The sequence below is a fragment of the Heliangelus exortis genome, chromosome 3, assembly GCF_036169615.1.
Source record: "Heliangelus exortis chromosome 3, bHelExo1.hap1, whole genome shotgun sequence".
Classification (NCBI taxonomy): domain Eukaryota; kingdom Metazoa; phylum Chordata; class Aves; order Apodiformes; family Trochilidae; genus Heliangelus; species Heliangelus exortis.
In genome coordinates this window covers 24,638,894-24,662,708 of record NC_092424.1, presented here as the reverse complement: position 1 = coordinate 24,662,708, position 23,815 = coordinate 24,638,894, and the positions used below count along the sequence as shown (strand labels likewise).

General features: G+C 34.9%; 1 protein-coding gene across 1 annotated transcript in view; it reads left to right on the top strand.

Moving 5' to 3' along the window:
- The window catches only part of GPATCH2 (G-patch domain containing 2), a 123,252-nt gene that overhangs the window by 77,794 nt on the left and 21,643 nt on the right, over positions 1 to 23,815 (top strand). The window contains exons 6-8 of the mRNA XM_071739673.1: positions 8,224 to 8,285; positions 10,984 to 11,023; positions 14,259 to 14,329. Of these exons, the coding sequence (XP_071595774.1) occupies positions 8,224 to 8,285; positions 10,984 to 11,023; positions 14,259 to 14,329 (173 nt within the window). The remainder of the gene's footprint in view (positions 1 to 8,223; positions 8,286 to 10,983; positions 11,024 to 14,258; positions 14,330 to 23,815) is intronic.

Below are 23,815 nucleotides of genomic sequence, written 5' to 3'. Positions count from 1 at the left end.
GAATGTTTTGACAAATCCTAGGAACACTAGTGTAAAAGGTTTTTTTCCCCACTGTCTACTGTATCACTCATCTTATGCTTGCCTTTTATTTTGAGCCATAACAAGAAGTGAATTGTTTAGAACTAAGGAGCATATTCTTTCTATTAGCATTTCTTCACACACTTAACCACACTGATAACCACAGTTGTAACTCAGGAAAAAGCTCAGTGACTTCTGTAGCCTTTGGTCAGCCAGTAGAGGCCACTCATAGCTTGCTACTGAAGCTGGGCAGTGATTTGAAAATGGGGGTTTTGTTGTGTGCATGTTTTTTTAATCCACTCTGAGTAAGCTTATGCTGCCATGAACTGTACCTGCAAAGAGTTCTGAGTATTTCTGCTTATATATGTAAATGTATTTCATTTTGACATTTTTTCTGTTTCCTAAATAAGTCCTGTGACAGTAAGAATAAAAATCACCTTCAATAGTATACTTCAGGCAGTCTCAAAGTAAGTACTTTGATGACATTCTTTGTGGTTGACACAATCTTTTGTGTCATTATGCTACATTACTTTGATGAAGCAAGGAAAAACTATTCCAGAATAATACTTTGGGTGGGGAAAGAGGTGTCTTATTTGTTTGTTTTTCTTGTTTTTCCCAAATGAGGAACTGAGCTGCAGAAAGCAACTTACCAAAGGTCAAAAAACCAAGCCTGCAGCAGAGCGAGAAATTGAACCCACATCTCTCAGGTCAAGGCTAGTATCCCAATCACTGCTCTGCGCCTTCTTCCCATCTGTATAACTGTGAGGATGTGTAAAAACATTATTTCAACATTTTAGATTATCCTTCAGGAATAAGGATACAGCGCCCCTCAAGTCAAAATCCTTTTGACCTGGTGGAGCTAAAAATTCACCCTAGAATGAGTTTTATATCTCAACAGAGAGCCAAAATATCATAAGATTTTTTCATATGCAACATATTACTGCAGCATTTAATTAGTACTAAGCCGGGGGGGCTGTGGTTTGTTGTTTCTTTTTTCTACTTATTAAGAGAAAAAAGTAAAACATGTACAGAGAGATATGTAGCATTACTGTAGCATTAAAGTCCATGTCTTCTGACCTGTTTTTCTTGAGGTTTTTCTCCTTCCTTGTCACTTGCATGTATTTTGCAAGCAGAATGGCAACCATCCATTGATTTTTGCAACACTTGGTTAGTAAGAGGCCAGTTTTAAAGCATTATACTAGACCAGCAAGAGGCTGGCATAGAACTCTTCTGGCAGTGAACCACATCTTCATGAAGACTTAGAGTTTCATTGATCTTCTCTTAAAGGTAATCTGCACATTAAAGAAATGCTTCTGGGAAATGGTCAGGTTGGGGCCTTCAGCAAAAATCCACTTGTAGAGGGGAAAAAATATGAAGTGGTAATATCAAGCTAAGGTTATGGGCATGATTCGGGAATGTATACTGTGAAAGCTGTTTTTATTTTCTTAGTTTTCTATATTTCTCCAAGTCAATGAGTATGATTTTTTTAAAAAGTTGTAGTTTAAATTCAGTGCTTTCCAATGCTTCTAGTGAAGAAATGGTATAAAATGAGTTATACGAGGAAAATGAAATTTTACTGGGTTTGCATTGTATGGATGTGGCACACTATGGTGGCTAAGTTAAACATTCAAGTCAAATATTTCCATAATTATTTATGTGGATTCTTTAAATCGAATCATATAATCATTTAGAGGGGAAAAGACATGTTAAGATCATCAAATACAATTGTAAATGGAACACTGCCAAGTCCACCAAATTATTGCAAGGAAATAACATCCTCTAAAACACAAGCTTCGTAGTATCTTTTCACAGCACATGCTGGGTTGTGTTTGGCAAAGAATCCAATTTAAAATACAAAAATATCATTATCAGTATTTAAACATTACTTAAATTTTAAGAAATATTTTTTTTCATTAATGGAAAGTGTATCTGAGATACAGTTATGAATAGGACGTTGTATTTTTTCACAAGTTTTTCCTAAGCTAAGCATAAATTATAAAGAGAGCCTGTAACTGCTTACTTTATTGTGTCATAGGATGGAAAAAAATAAGGGAGAAGAGGTGTGACTGAGTATGAGCTTTAAAGTAGTTTATATTCTTTTGAGTATTAAGAAAATATGTTGTATGGAACACATTCGTATTTGTGAGTGTTGTATTATAGTTATCTTTAAAAATAATTATTGATTTACCATGGGCTACTCAGTAACTAGATTTTAAAATATGCTTCAAATGAGAAATAAACAATTGTTAAGTAACTCTGTAACCTGTTCATGTTTTAATTTATTTTATCTTTTAATGGCAGAGGGTAGTAACTTTCTTTAAACTACAGTACCTGTAAATTAAAATATTTTTGTTATTAAAAGTGCATTAATTGACTGACTTTAATTTATTCTTCTTCTTTAAATAGTTCTAGAAACACTTTGTTCTCAGACATATCTTCAAAATTCACCCTATTCATATAAACAGTAGTGCTCAAGCAACCTGTGACTGTACTGTAGATTTTTTCACTCCCTCTCTCTGTGTGAGATGTGACCAGCCCCTCAAAAGAGGGTATTGTCCTGTTCAGCGTTGGTGTGGACTCACCATGAGTACTATGTGCATTTCTGACCTCCAGAAGAAGGAAGTGAAGATCCTTGAATGCATCCAGAGGGCCATCAAGCTGGTGTCAGGGCTGGAAGGGGATGTCTTATGAGGAGCAGCTGGGACTTTTCTAGTCTGGAGAACAGGAGGCTGAGGGCTGACCTCATTGCTCTCTGCAGCTTCCTTAGGAGGGGAAATGGAGATAGAGGTGCTGAGCACTTCTCTTGGGAATGGTTCAAAGTTGTGCCAGGGAGGTTAGGCTGGAGGAAGGATGTGTTTAGCTGAGAGAGTGGTCAAAGAGTGGAACAGGCTTCCTAGAGAGGTGGTCAAGGCCTCAAACCTGTCAATGTTCTTTAAATATTAGCCAGGTAGTTGGAATAGATGATCATTGTAGGTCCCTTTGAACTGAAATATTCTGTATTATTAGCATTATAATAACAGTTTCTGTACTCAGCATGATTTCAGCAAAGTGAAATCCTCCGTCTTTCTTGCCTTTCTTTTTCTATTTAATCCCACCGTCTTTCTGTGTATCACTTCTGAAGTTTGTCATATACTTTAATCTCAGGCAGCAGTGTACAATGTATTTTGAGGCAAAACCCCGTAGTCTTGAATACTTTTTCATTTTACTGTCCCCATCAGTATAGGTTGTAATTTCTTAGGCAAAACAATCATTTCAAAACAGAAGCACTTTGTCTCAGAGTACTGAGGTTTCAGGGGAGCTGTAAACAGTATGCAGCCATCACCTTCTCATCTTATTCAAGCAATGGTAAAAGGACTTGTAGCCAGAAGAAATTCTGAGTTCCAAAGGTGACCCTAAGCTTTATTCATACTAAATCAGTTATATTAACTGTAGATTGCAGTATCTCTTGTGCAGTGTTGCTGGAGAGACTGCACAAAAGGAAGATGACAAGCAAGCAGGCTCAAAGATTTCCCTGGTTTCCCTTTATGCTCCTACTTATTTTGCTGTTTAATGCAACTGAGCCACAGAACAGATTGCAACACAGTCAGTCTCTGTGAAGACCTGTGATATTTCTTTTGTTCTTTTTGAAGGCTGATATTTTCCTCATCCTCTATGACATAATTTCTAGTCATTTGTTACAAGTTTTTTTAAAAGCTGTGATTCTTAGAGGAAAGAGCTGGCTTTACTTCATTTTGTATATTACTTATAGTTACCTAAGGTCCAGTATGAGTGTGATTGTGTTCAGTTATGGAGTAATGCTAAGTTGTAGAAACACAGACTGTTCACTATACTGCTAAAAAGCTTAAAAGAGTTTACTGGATGTTTCCTAGGTATTTTAATGTCTCATAGGAAGGAATTTTTGAAGCCAGAATTCTGTACATGTTGTATCGGAACCTTAAAACATGCCTTGGCATTTTTTCCCAAAAGTTTATCCATCAAAAGATTTGGAAAAATTAGTGTGTTTATGTTAGGAAAAGATGTTCTGCAATTTTCCTGTAAAGCATGTGGCAAAAGTAGTCCACAGCACATGCTGGACTTTAACAAAATGTGGTTTTCAGATAGCGTGTAACTTGCCCATGACTCAGATGTGTGTTACCAAAAAGTCCATTATATTGTGTACTGACACTTAATTTAGCATACAAGTGTTAAAACCTAACATTTCTGTATATAAGGAGAATGCTTAATAGTGTGTAAGAATTGACTGTTACACTGTTATGTGGTGAATGAACTTTGTTTAAAGTTTAAAAGACCTGATCCCTCAGTCTTCTAAAGACTCCCATCACAGCAGTTCTTATTCCTGATATGTGTGCACTCAGACATGTACATTAACATACATTCAATTGAAAAAAAAAAAGTTGTGCAAAGCGTCTGTGCTGCTTGTTCTGAGTTACACAATGAAAACTTAATACTTACTTTACCCCCGTATTTCTTCTGCCTTAAATTTCATCACCATAGAACATGAATAAAGAATCTGCAGAGTTGAGAGGGTATTTGTTTTTATTTCAGTGTCCTTGGATCTGCTGCCAGTTTATTGAGCAATTGACACTCTTCTGTGGAGATGCAGTACATCTCTGGAGTAGATTTTTCTAATTGCAAGTTAGTAGATGAAGGTGGGAATAGGTTTTGTTGTGGCTTTTTAGACCCTAGATAAGTCTGCAAGTAGGAACTAATTTGCATTAATGTTTTGTGACTTAAAATAACTAGCATTCAGTTTTATGCAAAGATCTATATATATGCATTATGACTTTAGTTTTATAAATGTTCTGTGTATGCTTGGTAAGTGAAGCTATCTGGGGTGTGCAAGAGAAACCGGAGTAGTGTGCTTTGTGGTCAGTTGTAACTGTGTTCCAATCAAGTTCATATTCACATATAAATTAGTCAAAAAAACTTCTGTGGTTTACATATTATATTAAACCTGGCAATTTATCAAGAAATTTTTCTTGAAATTTCTATGTTTGTTCAATTTCAGATTATATATTTTGAGTAAGCTGGAAACTTAAACTTGTTTCCATAACTATGGCTGCAGGTAAACAACCAATCTTAGTCCAGAAAATAGCTTTTGCTTCTGTCAACATGTTGTTTATTTTCTCCCTGAGATAAAAGTTCAGTTTTCTGATATTTGTACCAAGATAAAGTCTGTAAACAAGATTAATATAGTGTGGAAAAGGTTGTCAGCAGCCCTGGCAAAGGAAATAAGTTGCCTGTACACAGAACATACTGTAAACTGAATAAAAGTGTCAGGTCCACCATGAGATAATGTGATCATGAACCTCTAACAAAGCATGACATAGGCACAGTCGGCTTTTCTTCTAGCCACAGTGTAGAAAATGGATTACTGTATTCCAGCGATACCCACTGGAATAGCATGAAAACCTCATTTTGAGATTAATGCAGGATGTAACTCTCAAGAGCTGTGCTACATATTTACCTGGAGTGTTAAAGTAACAGTTTAGTTATAATCTTAAAATTTGGAAATTACATATTAAAATACTTCCTTACACTTCTAGGTCTGTCTTTGTGAAATGACATTCTCACTCATTATGTGAACTATGACATTACAAAAGTAAAATTTGGTCATTTATATTATTCTCATGCAGCTATAAAAGGCCTCAATAAGTCTTGTAAAATGGTAAATTTCAAATGCTGGTAAAGCAGTAGGTACTGTTCACCTATGTAGCTGCCATGATATAGAATCACAGAATTATTTGGGATGGAATGGACCTCTAAAGGTCATATAATACAACCTCTCTGTACTAAGCAGGAACACCCTCAGCTAGATCAGGTTGCTCAGAGTCTCGTCAAGCCTCACCTTGACCATCTCCAGGGAGGAAGCCTCAACTACCTCCATAGGCAGCCTGTTCCATTTTTCCACTACTCTTCTCCCTTGTCCTGTCACTACAGGCCCTTGCAAACAGTCCCTTTCCAGCCTTCCTGTAGCCCCCTCAGGTACTGGAAGGTCACTATTAGGTCTCCCTGGAGCCTTCTTTTCTCCAGGCTGAGCAGACCCAGCATCCTCAGCCTGTCTTCATAAGTGAGGTATTTCAGCCCCCTGATCATTTTCATAGCCCTTCTCTGGAATCCACTCCCATCAGATCCATGTCCTTCCTCCAGAACTGGATTCAATACTCCAGGTGAGGCCTTACCAGAGCAAAGTGGCAGAATCACCTCTCTCAATTTGCTGGGCACTCTTTTTTAATGCAGCCCAGGATGTGTTTGGCCTTCTGGGCTGCAAGCACAGTGGCTCCAACTTTTCATCCACCTGCACCTCCAAGTCCTTTTCTCCAGGGCTGCTTGCTAAAACCTCATCTCCAAGCCTGTACTGATAGTGTGGATTGTTCTGATCCAGGTGCAGGACCCTGCACTTGGTCGTGTTGAACCTCGTGAGGCCCACAAACCTCCGGTTTGTCCAGACCCTTCTGGATGACATCCCATCCCTCTGGATTACTGACAGCACCACTCAGCTTGGTGTCATCTGCAAACTTTTGATTCAATCCTGCTGTCTATATCATTGATAAAAATATTAAACAGTACAGGTCCCAGTGCAGAACCCTGAGGGACACCACTTGTCACTGGTCTCCATCTGGAATTCAAGCCATCGACCACTACCCACTGGATACAACCATCCAGCCAGTTCCTTATCCACTGAACAGTCCACCCATCAAATCCATCTCTCTCCAACTTGGTGAGTAGGATATTTTGGGGGACTGTGTCAAAGGCCTTGCAGAAGTCCAGATAGATGACATCCACTGCTTTTCCCTTGTTTGTTGATGTAGTCACTCCATTGCAGAAAGCCATGGGTTGGCCAGGCAGAATTTGCCTCTGGTAAAGCTATGCCGGCTGTCTTGGATCACTTCCCTGTCCTCCTTGGGCCTTAGCATGTCTTTTAGGAGGATCTGTTCCATGGTCATCCCAGGCATACAGAAGAGGCTGACAGGTCAGTAGCTTCCAGGGTCCTTTTTTCTACCCTTTTTTAAAATGGGTGTGATGTTTCCTTTCTTCCTGTCACTAGGTACTTCACCTGACTGCCATGACTTTTCATACATGTCACAGAGAGTGGCTTGGCAACTGCATCCACCTATTCCTTCAGGACTCTGGGATGCATTTCGTTAGGTCCCATGGACTTTTATATCTTCAGGTTCCTCAGATGGTCATGAACTTTGTCTTCATCCTCTACTAGGGATTTGTTTGTCTGTTTGTATCTCCTACCAGGAATTTGTATCACTTTCTCTGGTATGGTATTACCAATTCTTTTCAATTGCCATTAGTCAGGAAAATTACAACACATGGATTTAATAAATAAGCTCCAAGTGGCATTATTCTTCAGGTCAAAGAAACAGATTTTGGTCAAATATTTTAACTGTATGGAGCTTTCAAATTATTCAGGGAGTGCTGGTTTTAAGTTTTCCAGACTTGGAGCTGCATTCTTTCTAACAAGAATCATTTTCATTCTGCTCCATTCTTTCATGAGTTTTATCAGGAGGTCTGTTATTTTTCTGCTTTTACCCATCTACATTTGTAGACAAAACAAGCAGATTCCAAATACAAAAATAAAACTGTTTGAATACATTCTTGAGCAATACCAGATTATCATCATCTTCAGAACTCTGCATTTGCTATCATGCATTCTTAAGGTCATTCTGAATGTAAGCATATCATATATTTTTTAGTTTCAGTATATCAAAAGCACTAGACAAGGACTACAGTACAGTGGAATAAAAGTTATTTTATCTTTCCTTCCCATCTCACATGAACTTGAATTTCAAAAGCTTTGTATTGGTATACAAAGTTTGGGACCATTTTTAAATAAATTTATTGCTGTATTATCCATAAATAAGGATGGTGTGTTGAATATGATTTTCAAAACATTTAACTTTAGTTTGTTGGAGATGAAGTGCTTCATGGACTTTTCAAGCTGACATCTATAAATGTCTGATATCTGATATACAATCAGGATTATACATAAAGGATTTTGGTAAAATTTGTATAGCACTCTCTACACTGATTTTGCTTAAAAATTGCAAATATTGCTAGATGCATTTACTACCTCTAATATACTGTCTCTATTTGTATTTTGTATTTGTGATAGGTTTTCTTAGTAATCGGGCACTGCATGTGCATGCTGACCAATTATTCAAAGACTTTTTTTTCCCTACTTTTTTCTATTAGATAACTCCCGGAACAGGCAGTAGCAGGAAAACAGTTCACTTGTCCCAGGATTCTCTTCATGAGTGAGTATCAGTGATAGTATTTATAAATTTTTACTGTTTTCTGTATCACATTGGTACCTGTGTCCCAAAGTGAGATATGAAACGTGATGAGAGCCTCAGCTGTTATGTAATCATCTTTGCTTAACAATAATATAACGTTTTTGCTTCTTTTATGTTTCTTAATGAAATGCGAAGTTCAGTGCTTTGTAAATGTGTTTTTATTAACTTGCTAAGTACAGACTTTCCTAAAATGCAACAGGTTTTAAGGCTAGATACTAAAACACATGTTCTTTAGAGACCTGCTTTACTTTTCTCCAAAAGGAAATTCAGAAATGCCAAACTTGTATGTATGAATAGCAACAAGCATCACATCTTAAACATGCTGTATCATGTTAGAAGAAGGTTATCATAAAATCCACAAAAAGACATTGAATCATTTGTTTAGATGCGTGTAAATAGGGAATGTCACTCAATTTGTTTAGTTACTCTGGTGGGTTATTACTGTCAACTCTTCTGTTCAGCTGAAAACATTTTGCAGCATTATTTCTTGGTTATCTCTTTTGAATAGTTACAATAGGAAGATTAATTTTCCTTTGTTTTCCAAATCAGAGACTCGCATATTTGAGGATTCATTTATATGTGCTAATTGGTACTAAATACAGCATCTGCAGTTTAAAAAAAAGATTTACCAAAGCACATATACTACAAATATTAGATCCTCAGTACCAGGTGTGTTATGTTAATAATCCAGTTCTGTTGCACCCCATAATTTGCTAATGTGTGTGTTAACTAAAAGGATTTTATAAGTTATTTATATCCTAAAGTAATTCAACTGGTATTTTATGGGATTTGCTTCAGTTTGTTTTATTAAAACAAGAAAGCAAGTAATGCTATAATTAAGTGAATGGACAAAATCTTAAAAACAGTTGTGATGTGAATATCACTTTCTCATTAAGAGGTCTTATTCTTTATGAAGAGTTTTTAATATCTGAATATGAGACTCATTCTAATTACTTTGATATATTTTTTCAATAGAAATGTGCTTACGTAATAATGTAGTTTGTAATACACTGATTTGCCACAAAACAGCAGTTTATGTAGAAGAAGATAAACCAGCTAGCTGCTCCTTCTTTAGCATTTGCTCTTTACCTGGTCAGAGACAAGACATTCATCTACATGGAATTTAGATCTAAGTCATTATGTTTCTTATCTTTGTCAGCTTGTGGGTGCCAGTGACCTTATTGGATGGGACACTTGCAAATGTGCTGTTTTTCCTTCTCATCTACTCTCAACATCAAAGTTATACTTGCATCAAATCTCCTTGTTTTAATCAGACTTTGAACTCTTCTGTGCAGTTGATGAGCATTTTATGTCCAAAATATATAAATGTCTCATAATTTTTATCCCAAGGTATACTTTCAACTTTACTGCTGTCATTCTTTTTTGGTTTCCAATGTCTTTTCCTGAATCACCTTAAAATAGAAAAAGCAGTTAACAGTATGCAGGTTTTGGTGACAGCTGGTTTGTATACAAGAATGAGAGGGTTGACTGCTCATCAGCAAATTCAAAAAAAGTGAGTGGCAAAAAGCCACCAAACTTTCAAACTTGTGACTTTAAAAACAATAAAAGAATAATTTAGAGCAGACAGTTCTATTTAATCTGCTTCTTCTCAGTATATTAAACTAAAGTAAAATGTTTTGTGCCATTGCATAGCTGCTGTGGGTGAAAATTGGGAGTAAACTACTGAATTTATCTACTTAAGAAAAAGCTTGACTGGGTTAAACTTATAATCTTTGATTACACTTCTAGACCAACCTACAAGAATAATAGCAGATAATGTGATGGTCTTTTTGTGCAATATTGTAATGGGTGAAATTATTTTATCCTTTTCCCCAAGCCTATTGCTTGCTTAAATGCACATTATGTAGTTACTATATGTAATTTCAATATATGTAATTTTCAAATCTCCCTGGTTTTACTTTTTCTTCCCTTCTCCAATTTGTTTTGCAAATGTCAACGTTTGCCCCAGGTTTGTGTAATGCTTACTACAGGTAGATTCAGGTGTTAATCCATTTCTGTGTGATAACAGTGTGTATCTGAACCAGTATTAATATGCTTTTACTTAGTGACTTAGTGAGGGAAGAGTCACTTTGTGAGTTCTTGTCTCTGCCTATGTCTTAGTGCAAATTTTCATCTCTGTGAAATAAGACCACTGGTAGTCAAAACTGTACAGTTGCCTGGAGGTATGAAGACACTGAATTCAAAGACTTTGAATTTCACTGTAGATTCACTCTAAGCCCTCAATTTGTAAAATAAAACATTAACAACTACCAGATAGCCCACAGTACTTTGAAACCTTCTCAGCTATAATCATTAATAAATAACACTTCAGGACCAAATATGGTATTACTTTTCTTTATGGCACATAGATTATAATATATTAAAATACTATAATTTATAAATTATTCTAGCTTATTTGAAAAAATATAATTACCTATAAAACCAGTAGCTACTTAGAAGTGAAGTCTGTGGTACATTCTTTCAAAACTGTTACAGACTGGGAGAGTTCAATAAAAATATCCCATTAAAATAAAGCATAGCCAAAGGCTGTATTTTCCTGGCAGACAATAAAATACCCAAAAGCACGCACAGACTGGTCATATGACAGCATGTGCTTTGTTAGTTATATTGTTAAACTTGTCTTCTTTTTCTCCCACAGCCACTGGTTTAGCCCTGGGGCTAGGAAGGAACATAGCCAGGTAAGAACTGCTTTGATCAAGAATAGTTTACTTGAGATGTATAAACAAATTTAACTACCTCTTTTCCAGAGTGGGCTAATATTTTAAGCAATTCTAAACAAAGCAGGTATCATTTCATATTTTCTTGTGAGGAAACATAATAACAGCAGTGCATCTCAAAAAGTCCCTTAATTAAACATCTTTAATTACTTACTTAATTTCAGTTAAGTATCTGTGAGCTTTAACAGGTTAAATTAAAACTCTGCTTTGTTTTGTTCTGTTTTGTTTTTTAATGATTCCGGTAATCACAGTCTCTCTAAACGCTGTGTTTCTCAAAATGCTGGTTAGCAAAACATTTGACCTAGGACATCCAAGACATACTGAACACTGACAAGAGTGGGCAGGCTTCTAAAGAAAGACCTTCAATTCCATTTTTCTGCATTTCATTGGTTAAAAAGACCACTGCAATTAAAAAAAAACAAAAATAAAAAGGAACTGTTAAATCTACATCATGGTGCAGACATTATTGAAAGTATCTCACTAGTTTTCCCCAGGAGGTCCAAGCCTAGAGATGTGGTTGAGGAAATGTGAAGACATGTCTAATATTTGGTTAGCAATATGGCATTTATTTCTTTAGCTTGTCTTCAAACATGAGGGGGGGGAACCTTTTTTTTGTGGATGGTAGTAAAGTCTAAACAGAACAACTTGTATAAGAACTGTAAAATGTGAAAGTAAGTGTTTTTATTTCATAAATATACTGATTTCTTCAGTAAAGGTAGCTGAATATATCGTCAGTGCATTGAAATTGATGCCTTCAGTTCCATTGTATATTTTTTAAAGTTAGTAAAAATTGATATAGCAAGTTTGATTTCATTAAATCTGTGCAAATTTGCTACTACACTTAAAAATTTAAATAGATTCAAAAGTTCCAAAGGAAATGAGACCTGTAGAATCTTTGGAGTGTTCATCTGAGGATAATTCGTCATGAGTGCTTGTAGCTCCAATAAGTCATCATTTTGTATACTCTCTTCTGTCTCCTCTCCCTTCTTTTTAACTCCAGGGCAAGCTGAGTCTGTTAAAGTTATGTTAACTGCCCAAAACTGTCAGAGTGGGTAAAATATAGTACAATTTTAGCTGTAAATTATTAACTTCTAACATGTTACAGTAAGATGTAACCTATCTAAATAGACTTCTAAATATGATTCACATTTAACTCTCATTATTTTGAAACATATTTTGTAGTGGAAGAAACACATTAAAAAGAACATGTGAAATACGAGCATGGTTCATCCTAATTAATCATGATAAAAGTTCTTTTGAGCTTATCCTATTCCTGAAATGTTAATACTATAAGCCGTCAAATTTGCTAGGTTAGAATGAGTCTGAGTGATTTTATTTTTTCTAGTTTTTATTTTAATATATTGATGTCTCACATAACAGAGTACTTAGCTGGAAATGTCCTGTTTACTTCTTTAAAAGCTTCTAAGCTTAGAACGTTTCCATGCCGAGAAATACATTAACCTACATCACACATACTGGCAATATCCCTTCAGCAGAGTGTGAGAAACATGTACTCAGCTGGTATATAATGACAAATTAATTTTTATTAGATAATAGTAGATTTGAACGAATTTTTATATGTTTATTTCATATTTCGAAAGAACTTATTTGAAGTTGTATTTGTAGCTTTGTAGCTTCCGTATTACTAAAGAATTGTGAAGTAAAGTTAAAGTCATCAAATAATATAGGTCCTTGTGGCAGATAATGAGCTGTTGTTTTTTTTTTACACAAGTAAAAAAAAATGAAATAATGGTGCAATTATGAAAATTTTGACAGCCTGTAAAATTCTCACTGAATTTGTGAAGGTCCGTAGTGTGTAAACTACTTGTTGCATGAATTTACTACTCATTCTTTTAACTAATTTGTGGCAGGTGATCTGTATTTGTACACGCTATACCTACAATTGACTTATCAGCCAGAGAATATTGGTAACTGTTCTCCTTAACTGGATCATGAAATAGATACACACTGTAGGAATGCCATGCTGATAAAAATTGTGGCTACATTTAAATAGGAATTGTTAGTGCTCTGATTTGTTTGTGTTAAGAAAATGGAAAAAATATTTTGCAAAAATATATCAGAATAAAAGGTGCCTTACCTTTATGTATCCTTCAGTTTGCCATTTAAAACTCGACTCCAGTATTTTACTGTTTTAACTAGATACAAGATACTAGATATTTCAACTATTGAAAATTTCAATAGTTGAAATGATGAGGAGCATTCCTTATATAAGAAGCAAGCTACAAAGAGTTCAGGAAAAATCAGTCAAGTGTAATTCTATAGACAGATGCAATTTTTGGAGTCTGTGCTCATGTACAAAACTGGGATGTGGTTGGTCAAGTTTCTCATTTCCTAATTTCCATTGGACTTTCAAATGTGTTTGATGTGAAAAAACATCAATTTGTTTCCAGTCTTTCGTTCTTTACTTTCTTCCATCTATGGTTAGAAGAAACATATATATTTTTTATACTGTCCAGTTTTAACTTCTCTAGTGTACCTTTTTGACTGTCATTTTTTACTGCTACTGCCACTTTACTCATTATGATAAATATCATAGTGCTGGAAATAAGCTTCTCAGCATTGAACATACTGTGAATGAGAAGTCTTCCTTTATTTGTCTAAAATAAACAGTAAATCAGAGCTTATTCCAGAAGCTGAGTCACCATCTCAGTTAAATGAATCCCTCATTATTCCTACTTCCCCACTATTATGGGAAGCTTTAATACAATTTTTTTTGTTGTTGATTCTGCAACTTTCAAATTACAAAAGCTCCTGGGGCTTAGAAGAGTTTATAACTGTTTCATAACCACTTAGGTACAAGTTCCAACCTGAGTAGTTTTTTCATAATTTAAGTGTTCTCCAACACTTCATTGTACAGTTTTGAAATTTTAAATAGGGAAAATTTTGAAATTTTACACATAATTGTGAAATTTTGTATTACATGGGTTTTTTAGTATACTTTGAAAGTACTTTAATTTTTACATTTTCAGTTATTTATATATTTAAAATTGGCGAATACATCTTGAAATACTAGCTGTTACTGTAAAATTCTATGTACATCCCTTTTAGAGTTTTGGGTGAAAAATACCAAAAGACTACGTGAGACAGGAAAGAATGGCATTGTCAGGAAAATATTTTTAAAAAGCAAATATAAAGGCGTTGCTTGTGAAACTATTCTGAACATTTTTCTTAATAGCTTCAACTCTTGCGAGACAACCGATCGGAGAGAGGACACAAGAAGAACAGCTCTGTAAAAACAGCCAGCAGGTGAGTTAATCTGCAGCTGTCATTTGTTGTATCTTAGCTCTCAAATTTCTATATAAGAAATGGCACCATTCTTTTGGGGTATTTTCAGAGATCTTCTGTATTTCTTTTGTATAGCATAATCTTTGCCTAAACTATTGGGTTTAGACTTCAGTAGTGACTGTATCCAACTACATTAGCTGAACTCAATGTCTTAAACAATCATCAGAATTAAATGGATGCTATAGTAAGGTTTATACTTCTGGCAAGTAAGTGCTAAAAATGTATAAAATTGCCATTATATACACACACTTTTGAAGTCAGATAACTCAAATCCTGGAATGCATAAATTGTTCTTACATTTTCACAATTAAAATTTCATTGTGAAGGCGTATTAGAAACACATCTACTTCTATCTTCCAGTTTCTTTTCTCCCCCTCAATAGACAAAAAAAAATTCAATTGTGAACTGATGAGCACTGGTCTAGGAATATGTTCCTGTAGGGTTCTTTTACGTGCACATTACCTGCTGAATGTGTTCTGCCAAATAATTATTTTAATTCTGGTAACTTTTTAAATTAGAAACTACAGAAATGTTTCCTTTGCTATGCACAACACCTCACACAATTTTTATATTTTTTGTAAAGATGAATAAGTGCTATCAAATTACTATGAAAAAAGTTATAATAGATTTATATCATGTAATACTGTGGTTTTGACTGAGACAGTTGTCTTTGAGGTACTTATCTTTTAGTGTATATGTGGTCATCCTGAAATAAGTGTATAATATTCTTGCATGCTAGCTTTGAACACCTTGAAAAGGAAACTAATACTTCTTAAAAAATGTGCATATTAAAGGTGAATGTGTTTCATTGCATACAAGTTCTGATTGCACACTCTTGAAACATTGGTTATGCAAGTGTTGGTCATTCATCTTCAGATGTTGACTGACATTTTCTGTAAATTTTCTGTACTATTAAAGACTTACCTAAATCATAGTTATGATATACATAAAGCCACAGTGTGTTAATCATACTGTAACACCCTTAAACACAGCTAATTTTGTTATGACTTAATTTTAAATTCTCATTCCAACCAAAAGGGTTAATCTCAGTTTCGCCAGAAAATATGGAGAAGTAAAATGTTTCTGCTTGAGAAGGTAGCTATAGAAATTACTTCTTTTGAAGCAAATTACTTCTTTAGAAGCAAATAAACAGTTAATAAAATGTTGAATGTGACCTTAGTTGGAAATGCGCATCTTCATTACTGTGTATAAAGACTTAAAATGGAAATCTATCATTTAGATTTTTGCATATACCCAAATATTTAAAAACCACTAGACTGCAATGATACCAAAGTCACAAAGTTAAGATACAGTATTAAGCAATGTTCTAGTAGATCTTTTAGTATTTCAGAGTGCTACAAGCAGATGCATCTTCTATTGAATGCAAGACCTGAAAGTCTGAAGCTTTCTAAACTTGCTCTAAATCAGTTCTTGCATGTTTTGAACTCTTCCAATTGATGTATGAAGGTAATTCAGATGAGTAATCCCCTTTGCAAAGAGGCATACAAAAAGTAGTGGCTATGATCTTATATTGCCTTACTGTTTGTTGCTAAATGTGGTGATAGCAGCAGTGGCAAGTACTGGACATTCTTTAAAACTATTGTTTTTATCCAGAACACAGTTTAATCTGCTTTTATTGTGAGACTGGATTTCTCTGGGTCTTTCTTCATATAGTTTTCACACAATTCTATCTTTGTTGTTTGCTGTTCTAGAAGACTGTGGTTTCCATGTGTATATGAGATGTATACACAGAAATATTTTTCTATGCTTGCTTTGACTTTTCTTACCCCTTTTGGATGACTGAACACTGTTCTTGTCTCAGCATGTAGACAGTATGTAAATACCCTTTTTACATTAGATCAGTGACTGGTGGAATAATTTACTTTTGTTAATACGTCAGGAAGGTGTGGAGCTCTAAGCATAGCAGTAGTCTGCAGCTGCCTCTTCAAGGTAGAATAATACTGATACTTTCTGAGTGAGCTTTACTGTATTGGCTGGCTTGTATTGTAGACTTCTTCTGTCAAAATTATAATGGGCCAATTCTACATTAACTAACATGAACTTTCACTAGTGGCAAAATAATTGGGTTGTTAAGAACTGTTGATACAGCTGTTCGTGAACCAAATGCTAAATAAAGTAACAGTCCTGCACCAGGAAACTTCAAACCTGGATTGATTATATTGTGCTGATACAGTCTCATCTACAGCTGATCTTCTGTGTCTGACACCTTTAAATGTATACATATATATATCTCTGATTATACTACCTTTACAGATAAACTTCAGTTTACAAACATGTAGTTTTCCCATTAAAGCTTTAAATTCTATAAACACTGGTAAGTAATACTGGTTTAGAAGCTGCATTTATTTCTCTTGTATAGCTTCAGGAAGTTCTGCTTACAGTATCTCTCTTCATTAGGATACAAACAGTACAGTCCCCTCCCCAGTCCAGCTACATTGCTTAAAGGGGATAATTCTTCCAGCTACATATTTTCATCCTCCACTCCGTTGCTAGTAAAGAAGTTTTATACCTACATTTTTAAAGATGATTCAGGCAAAACTAGCCTGGTTAGCTCACATCACCTATTTTTATTAAATTGGCTGGTTTTGTACAAACCATATTAGGGAGTGCTCACATGATTCCTTCCTCCGGCAGAGCTGTGGAGATGATAATCTCAAGCAGATGTATGATAACAAATAGCTTGGGATAGTAATGTCTTCATCTGGTGCAGCTGTTAGGAGACCAAATGTCTGTCTGTAGCCCGAGGCTGTGGGCAAACAATTGAAATGATTGAGTTATGGGGAGCTAACAAGTTGCTGCTTGGCAGCTTAACTGCCAGAGCTGATCATGTGGTCATTGGTTGCCTACCCCCATCATGAGGTAAAACACATTTTCTTAGATCACCTTTGTAAAATTTTGTAAAAATTACTTCTGCTTGAAGAAGATTCCCCAGGGCTGAGAGATTCATTTGGTCAGCAGTGGAGACGGTGTTAAATGGTATTTTGCCCAGCTGTGATAACATGATTTTAAACGTGTTATTATGTTAAATATATGGGGGACCTCCATCACAGAACTCTCTGCCTGTCTCTTAGTATTTCACATATAGCACATATAGTAGCTTCACAATACCCTTATGACTTTAGAAAGCAGCTTTGTAATTACAGCAACTTCTGTAATTATTTCCTTTACTATACATAATGGTCTTTTGTCATGTTTCTTTTACAGTGTGTTCCTATTAAGTATCATTATTCATTTTATCTACACACTTATTTTTTTTCTTACTGTACTGTAAGTTATGACACATGAATGAATTGAGAAACTGAAAATAAAATAGTACCCAAGTTTTCACTGCTTACCAATCTATTACTGTTTTTTAACCATATCTTGATAATTCCATGTTGGCTTTCCACACTCAAATGCTCCCCCAGTGATCTTTAAATAAATAAAAAAAAAACCCAACAAAAATTAAAAAAAAAAACAAAAAACAAAAAAAAAAAAAAAAAAAAAAAAAAAAAAACCAAAAAAACAAAAAACCAACCAAACAAAAAAAACCACAAAAAACCACAAAAAACTATTTGTAGTTCTTAATAAGCTCAATCCTGGCTTGAAACTAGGCTAAATTATACTCACAAAAATGATTTCAAGGTTGAATAGAATTATACAAGTTAGGTTTCAACTAGCTAACTGATGCTGTGTTAACAATCTAGACAATGCAGCAGCAGCTTTGTATAAACTGCTTAGCCACTTCTTGTGTCTGCAAAGTAGATCACAGCTTTAGGTATAGGTGGTACCTTGATATTTAAAAATAAGCAGGAGGCACCTACTCAGGCATTACTACAATGTGACAGGAGGACTGTGTGCTAGCTGTGCAATCATTACCTGCTCCAGTTGTTTTCAGCTGGCAAGAAGTCTTTGAAGTCTCCTGCCATGGGCAACAGCAGAGACTAAAATAAGGTTCTCTACACACATGGAGGAGACACGCAGGAAAGCAGACTCTGAAAGTACTACCCAGGAGGGTTATGTAAAAGAAGTATGTCAGATGCTACTAAATGGTGATAAACTTGAAACCCGAGAACATTAGTCATAACTTCCCCATGTTTTCTGCAGTGCTCTTTCCCTCCTTTTTCTCATTGTTAATCTGGTTTAAATATGCACTTTGTATTGGTACAAGATGATGGCTCTCAGGTCTTTTCATTTTTTATAACTCACACTATTCTCTATGAAATAGTATTTAAAGGAAGCTCCTAGGAGAAAAATTACACCAAACCTGATGAGAGCTTTTCAAAAGTGTATTATTGCTTTGGTTAGCAATACAACTTTCTGTCCTCTATTTGTACACTATTGTTCATTTTCATGCGAAGATATGGATCATGGTACTTTTTTACACATAGGTAAAAATAGCATTACAGCTGCTCTTTATTTGATCTTCTAAAGAGACAAAGATGTGCAAGGATTCTGCCTGCTCCCTCTTTCCCACCGCGTCATCTGTTGTTTGGGAAAGAGTCCTAATTTGCAGTAGATACAAAACTATTTGTAGAGTTGCGGGTATGCCAAAAATAAATGAAACCTTTAATTACTACATTTTTTGAGCAGCTGTTAATGGATTGGGATAAGAAAACTGTACATTAGACTACGGGTTAATTACAAGAACGGTAATTGTTAAATGTGGCTTTTGCAGGATGAAAATACAGTACCAGAGGAGGTAAATTCAGCCAGTTTTTGAAAATTATACATTAAATTGGACACATACTTACACTGCAGTAAAGCTAAGTAATAGCTTCCTATTTTACTAGGTGATTCGCTTCTGCCATCACATCAACACGTCCCCACAAAAATACTTTAAAAGGAAATAATATTTAAACACACCTTTTAATTCAAGTGTAAAATTATTAAAGGTAGTAAGTTAATACCTTGCAACCCCAGAGCTAATAATGCAGGAAATTCAGACATAACATTAAAATCCAAATGTGTTTACATCATTAGAAATTAACAACTAAGCAGTTTTATCTCCTCTTTGGAATGCCATGAAGCAGTAACTGTACTGTTATGATTGGTGCTTAATAATATTTGCAGTTCCAGATTAAATTATGTGAATGTTTGAGGACAGATTGCTTTCTTCCCTCGCTGTCACCCTCAGGGACAGCATTATTCCATAAGTTGGGGTTTTTTCTTCTCTGGAATGAATGAAAGATGGTGCCATTTTGGAAGAGAGCAATTCCTGATTGAGTTTTCTATGCTATGACCTATTTTTAAGGTAAAAGTTCTTTTCAAAATGTAGCTAGTATGTGGTTCTCTAATTTTATAGACATTTTACTGCCACAGTATTGTTTCATGGACAGATTCAAAGTATCCATTGATTAAATGAACTTTAGTCACGGAGTGTCCTTAAAATATCATATTTTAACTCAAGTTCCATAGTTAGAATGTTTGCAAAAGTAGCTGATATTTTGGATACTATGCTTAGTTTTGAAATTACATCTTTTGGTATCATCTGAACAGTTTCATTACATCTTTCATTAAAAACTATTTAAGTACAAAACCACAAACCAAATTTTGTTGTTATTGAAGTAAAATCTAATTTACTTTATATTATTGTACACAAATAAGCTGCTAAATACCACTTTAAATTTCTCATATAAAATTGAATTCCATGTACACATGAGTAGGTATGTTAGCCATCACGAAGTCACCTAGTCCTGATTTTTTTAAATAATAGATAAGAAAAAAAACAGGTAACCCCTAAAATTCAAGTACTTCTGGATCTTCCTTATGTACTGTCCGGACTGGATGAATTGATAGCCAGTTTCTCCCTTTCAAGTACCTGAATTTTAGCACACGATGATTGTTTCTAACACTCAACTGCATTAGACTCCCTTTTTTCACTCAAATATGTGCCCCAGAGGTCAAGCTTTGCTTGTCTCATTTTACCTGTTAAAATGCTAATGGCATAAAGTTAATTTTGGGCTTCAGTGGTGTGAAGACCCTTCTTGCTTTTTAAGGTTTGAGCAAGAGCTATACACAGTAATTTTCACAGTTCCACTGTAGGCTGTTTAACCTATTGTTTAGAAACATTGAAATCAAAAGGGATTGGTTTGCAGTCTTCTTCTTCCAACCACTCATTTCTCCCAGCATCTTCCCGCCATAAAGAGATTTGGATCTGGTTCAGCACACAACAGAAACATGCAGACTCTCTACCCTGAGCATATGGGTGAATATCCATGCATGAAGGAAGGGTGGGTTTGCCCCTTTCTGTCCTTACTTAAACAAAACTGCAACTTTTACATTGAGTTCCTACTAATCTTGGAGGGATCCCTGAATCTCATAAATCATACAACATCCATTGGTTCATATTCACCAAAATTCTGAGACACCAGCACACTGACATCTATTCAGACTGTAGTTTTGTGTAAGGGGAGAAAGAATTTTGAAGGAAATTTGAGTAGTTTGTTTCAAATTACATAAATTTAAATTTATTTTCCTTGTTGGTATTTTGAAATGGTGATCATTTACTGTAACAATACATTTCAGACCATCTGGAAAGTAGCCGTCAGTTCACTGTCCTTGGCAAAAGGAAGCAAAGAACACTCTTTAGCCTGCTGATTTTTATATTTCAGAATCAATTGTGCCATTCTCCTGTTACTTTATATACATGTTTTTAAAAGTGTTGATATTGCTAATTAATAATATAGAGCAGAGGGGACATAAGTGAACGTCAGAAACTATAAAGGAACAAAAAAAATCAGTGTTTCTTTTAACCTTCTCTTACTCGCTTTCCTTTGTTATTAGGAGGTAAAAATTTGCATTCACTCCTACACACACAGGCTCCTTGTACTCAGTGGAGTTGGATGGCAGTACTGAGGGCAATGGGTGCAGTGTTAGGAAGCATATTTTGCTTGATGTTGATTTTCAGCTTTAGTGATTGGGGTTTTTTTCTTACCCCAACTTGCATAAAATATCTTTTTCATCATATTATTGTCTGAATTATAATTGTGGTATTTTGACCAGACAATAGGATTTTTTTTAAGAGTTGTTTTGCAAGTATTAAAAATTCAAAGTAGAGAAATTAACTAAGGAGAAGAAATTATATTGGGGTCTAGCTGGAGAGCTGTTTTTTTATTGGAACCAATAGTGAGGCAGTAGGGTATGGACTGACAGAAATGGTTGCAGTATGAAAAAAACTATTGGATCACTGGTCAAAATCTAGGTCTGAATGGCTGATTAAAATTAACTTCATTGTGCTGGCTGTTTACCTACAGTAATCGAACCAAATTCAATCCAGTTGGCGATGCTTGCTCACCTTCACATCTCAGAAGGAAGAAGCTGGCATATAGGTTGAGTGTTTAGTGCTTCCAACCTGATAAGATATTAAATATAACCTGATTAGATATTTTGATTTTAGTGTTGCTTCTTGTTTTACAAGTAAAGTATTTTTAATATAATGCTATTGTTTCCAATAATTTAACCTAACTCTGACTGAATATAATCCAGAACTTTAAGATGATTTTTTTAAAGACTTTTCAACAATACGTATTTGTCCTGCACTGAGTTAGTGAATGTCATACCTAGGAAACAAATATGTATCCAGAAATATCTGGAAGAAATGGTCTAGCTGAGTAAGCTATCAGTTCCCTGTGTTGAAGTGTCTGTTCAGGCCCATAGTTACTGCTCAAATCAAAAAGATATTTTCCAAATCACTTCAGAGTTAAATCAGGGCCCGTATCTCATGGATATTGACAATTTTGTCACAGGATTGTTTGCTTTAGAACTTACGAAACGCTGTTGTCCTGTAACAAGATGGTATTCAGTTCCTGCAACCTGCTTTCTAGCTCCAGTTCATCAGGACATGAATATAAACATTATTCTTTTTTTATAAGGTGTTGTTTGACACAAAACAGTAAGGGAACTTGCTGTCAAAAATATCTAGAAATATTCTAAATTAATATAAAATTTATATTCTGAGTATGAATATTCATTTCATATCTTGAAAATGTGAAATCATGTCATTTGTGGAAGAAAACTGCAGAGTTTAGCTATTTAATTTTTAACAGAAGTGGATTTTTTTATTTTATTCCCTCAGTGTTCCTTGGTGTCTTGTTCATACAGCAAGATATTGGTTTGGATTTGTCTTTGTGTAATTCATATACTTTTGATCAATTCCAGCTCATGCCCAATTATATTACACTAAATTAACATAATTCAACAGATGTTGATATTTAAAGGTTTTCTGGCATTCACATCTTGGACAGCTGTCTTAGAGCTTGGGGAAAAGGCAAACATTTAGAGTTAAATGCTGAACATATGCTTAAATTACTAATTAGAAAGAAGAAAAAAAAATGCATTATCCTTTCTGAGGGCAGTAGGTTGCCCTCAGAATTCTAATACTCAAAAAAAATTTTTAGAGACTCAATTCACAAATAAAGTACATAAGTGATTTCAGATTGGCTGTCAAAACATTTGCAATGTTGTTTTTATTTTCCATTGTGTTTGCCAATATTATGCCAGTGTAGAGTTGAGTGTGTAGATTCAGGAAATTAAGGAAAAGATTGGTGTACATCTATGTCTGAATAACTTTTGGAAGTGCTGAAAAAGGTAACAGAAAGGAACATATTAGGATAGAATATTAAATTATGAGTTACTCTGATGGGGCCAAGGGAAGATTGTGTTCTCATAGTAGGATTGCAGCAGGACTTTCAATAATAAAGAAATGTCACCCTTTAAAGTTACATTGTGATCATATTGGCACTGTATGAAAGGAATGTGATAGAGTTGCATTGTTTTATCAAATCTGTTTAAGACTGTGGTTAATGAAATATTTTTCACACTCATGGAGGCAGATGAAGTGATCTGTTATATAGATCATGTCATTCTTTAAACAAGTTGGAATAAAAGCTCTACTGTTTGTAAGGGATGTAGAGGAATCAAGTGGGGAATTGATTTCATCTGAATGGTGTCAGAAAAATTACAGCAAGAAGACATACATATTTGTTTTCATAAGGATTTAAAAATAATACATATCCTGCATATGCATTGTATTTCATGATTATATTGCCAGTTGAGTCAAATAGAAGTGTAGAATTTTGTGTTCATCTTGTCTAATTAGCTAATTAGACATTTAGAAATACATTTATAATATGCTTTTAAAGTCATTTACATCTGAGCTGATCGTAAACTGTGCCATGGACTCTCTTAAATGTTTCATGGATGCTCTTGAAGCATTTTGTCTGCAACTTTTAGAAATTTAGGAAGGTTCATCAAGTTCATCCAAGCTCTTATATAAGCAGCACAAATGGTCACATTTCTCTTGGCCACCAGAGGCAGCAGTGTGTGCATTTTAAGCCATGTGGGAGGCCAGATAATCTGTACCACAGGTCCATTCTGTGTAAGGATAGGAGAACCATTTCTGTGCTATTTTTGTGTAAAATGTTCTTGAATAATGGGAGGTTTCCT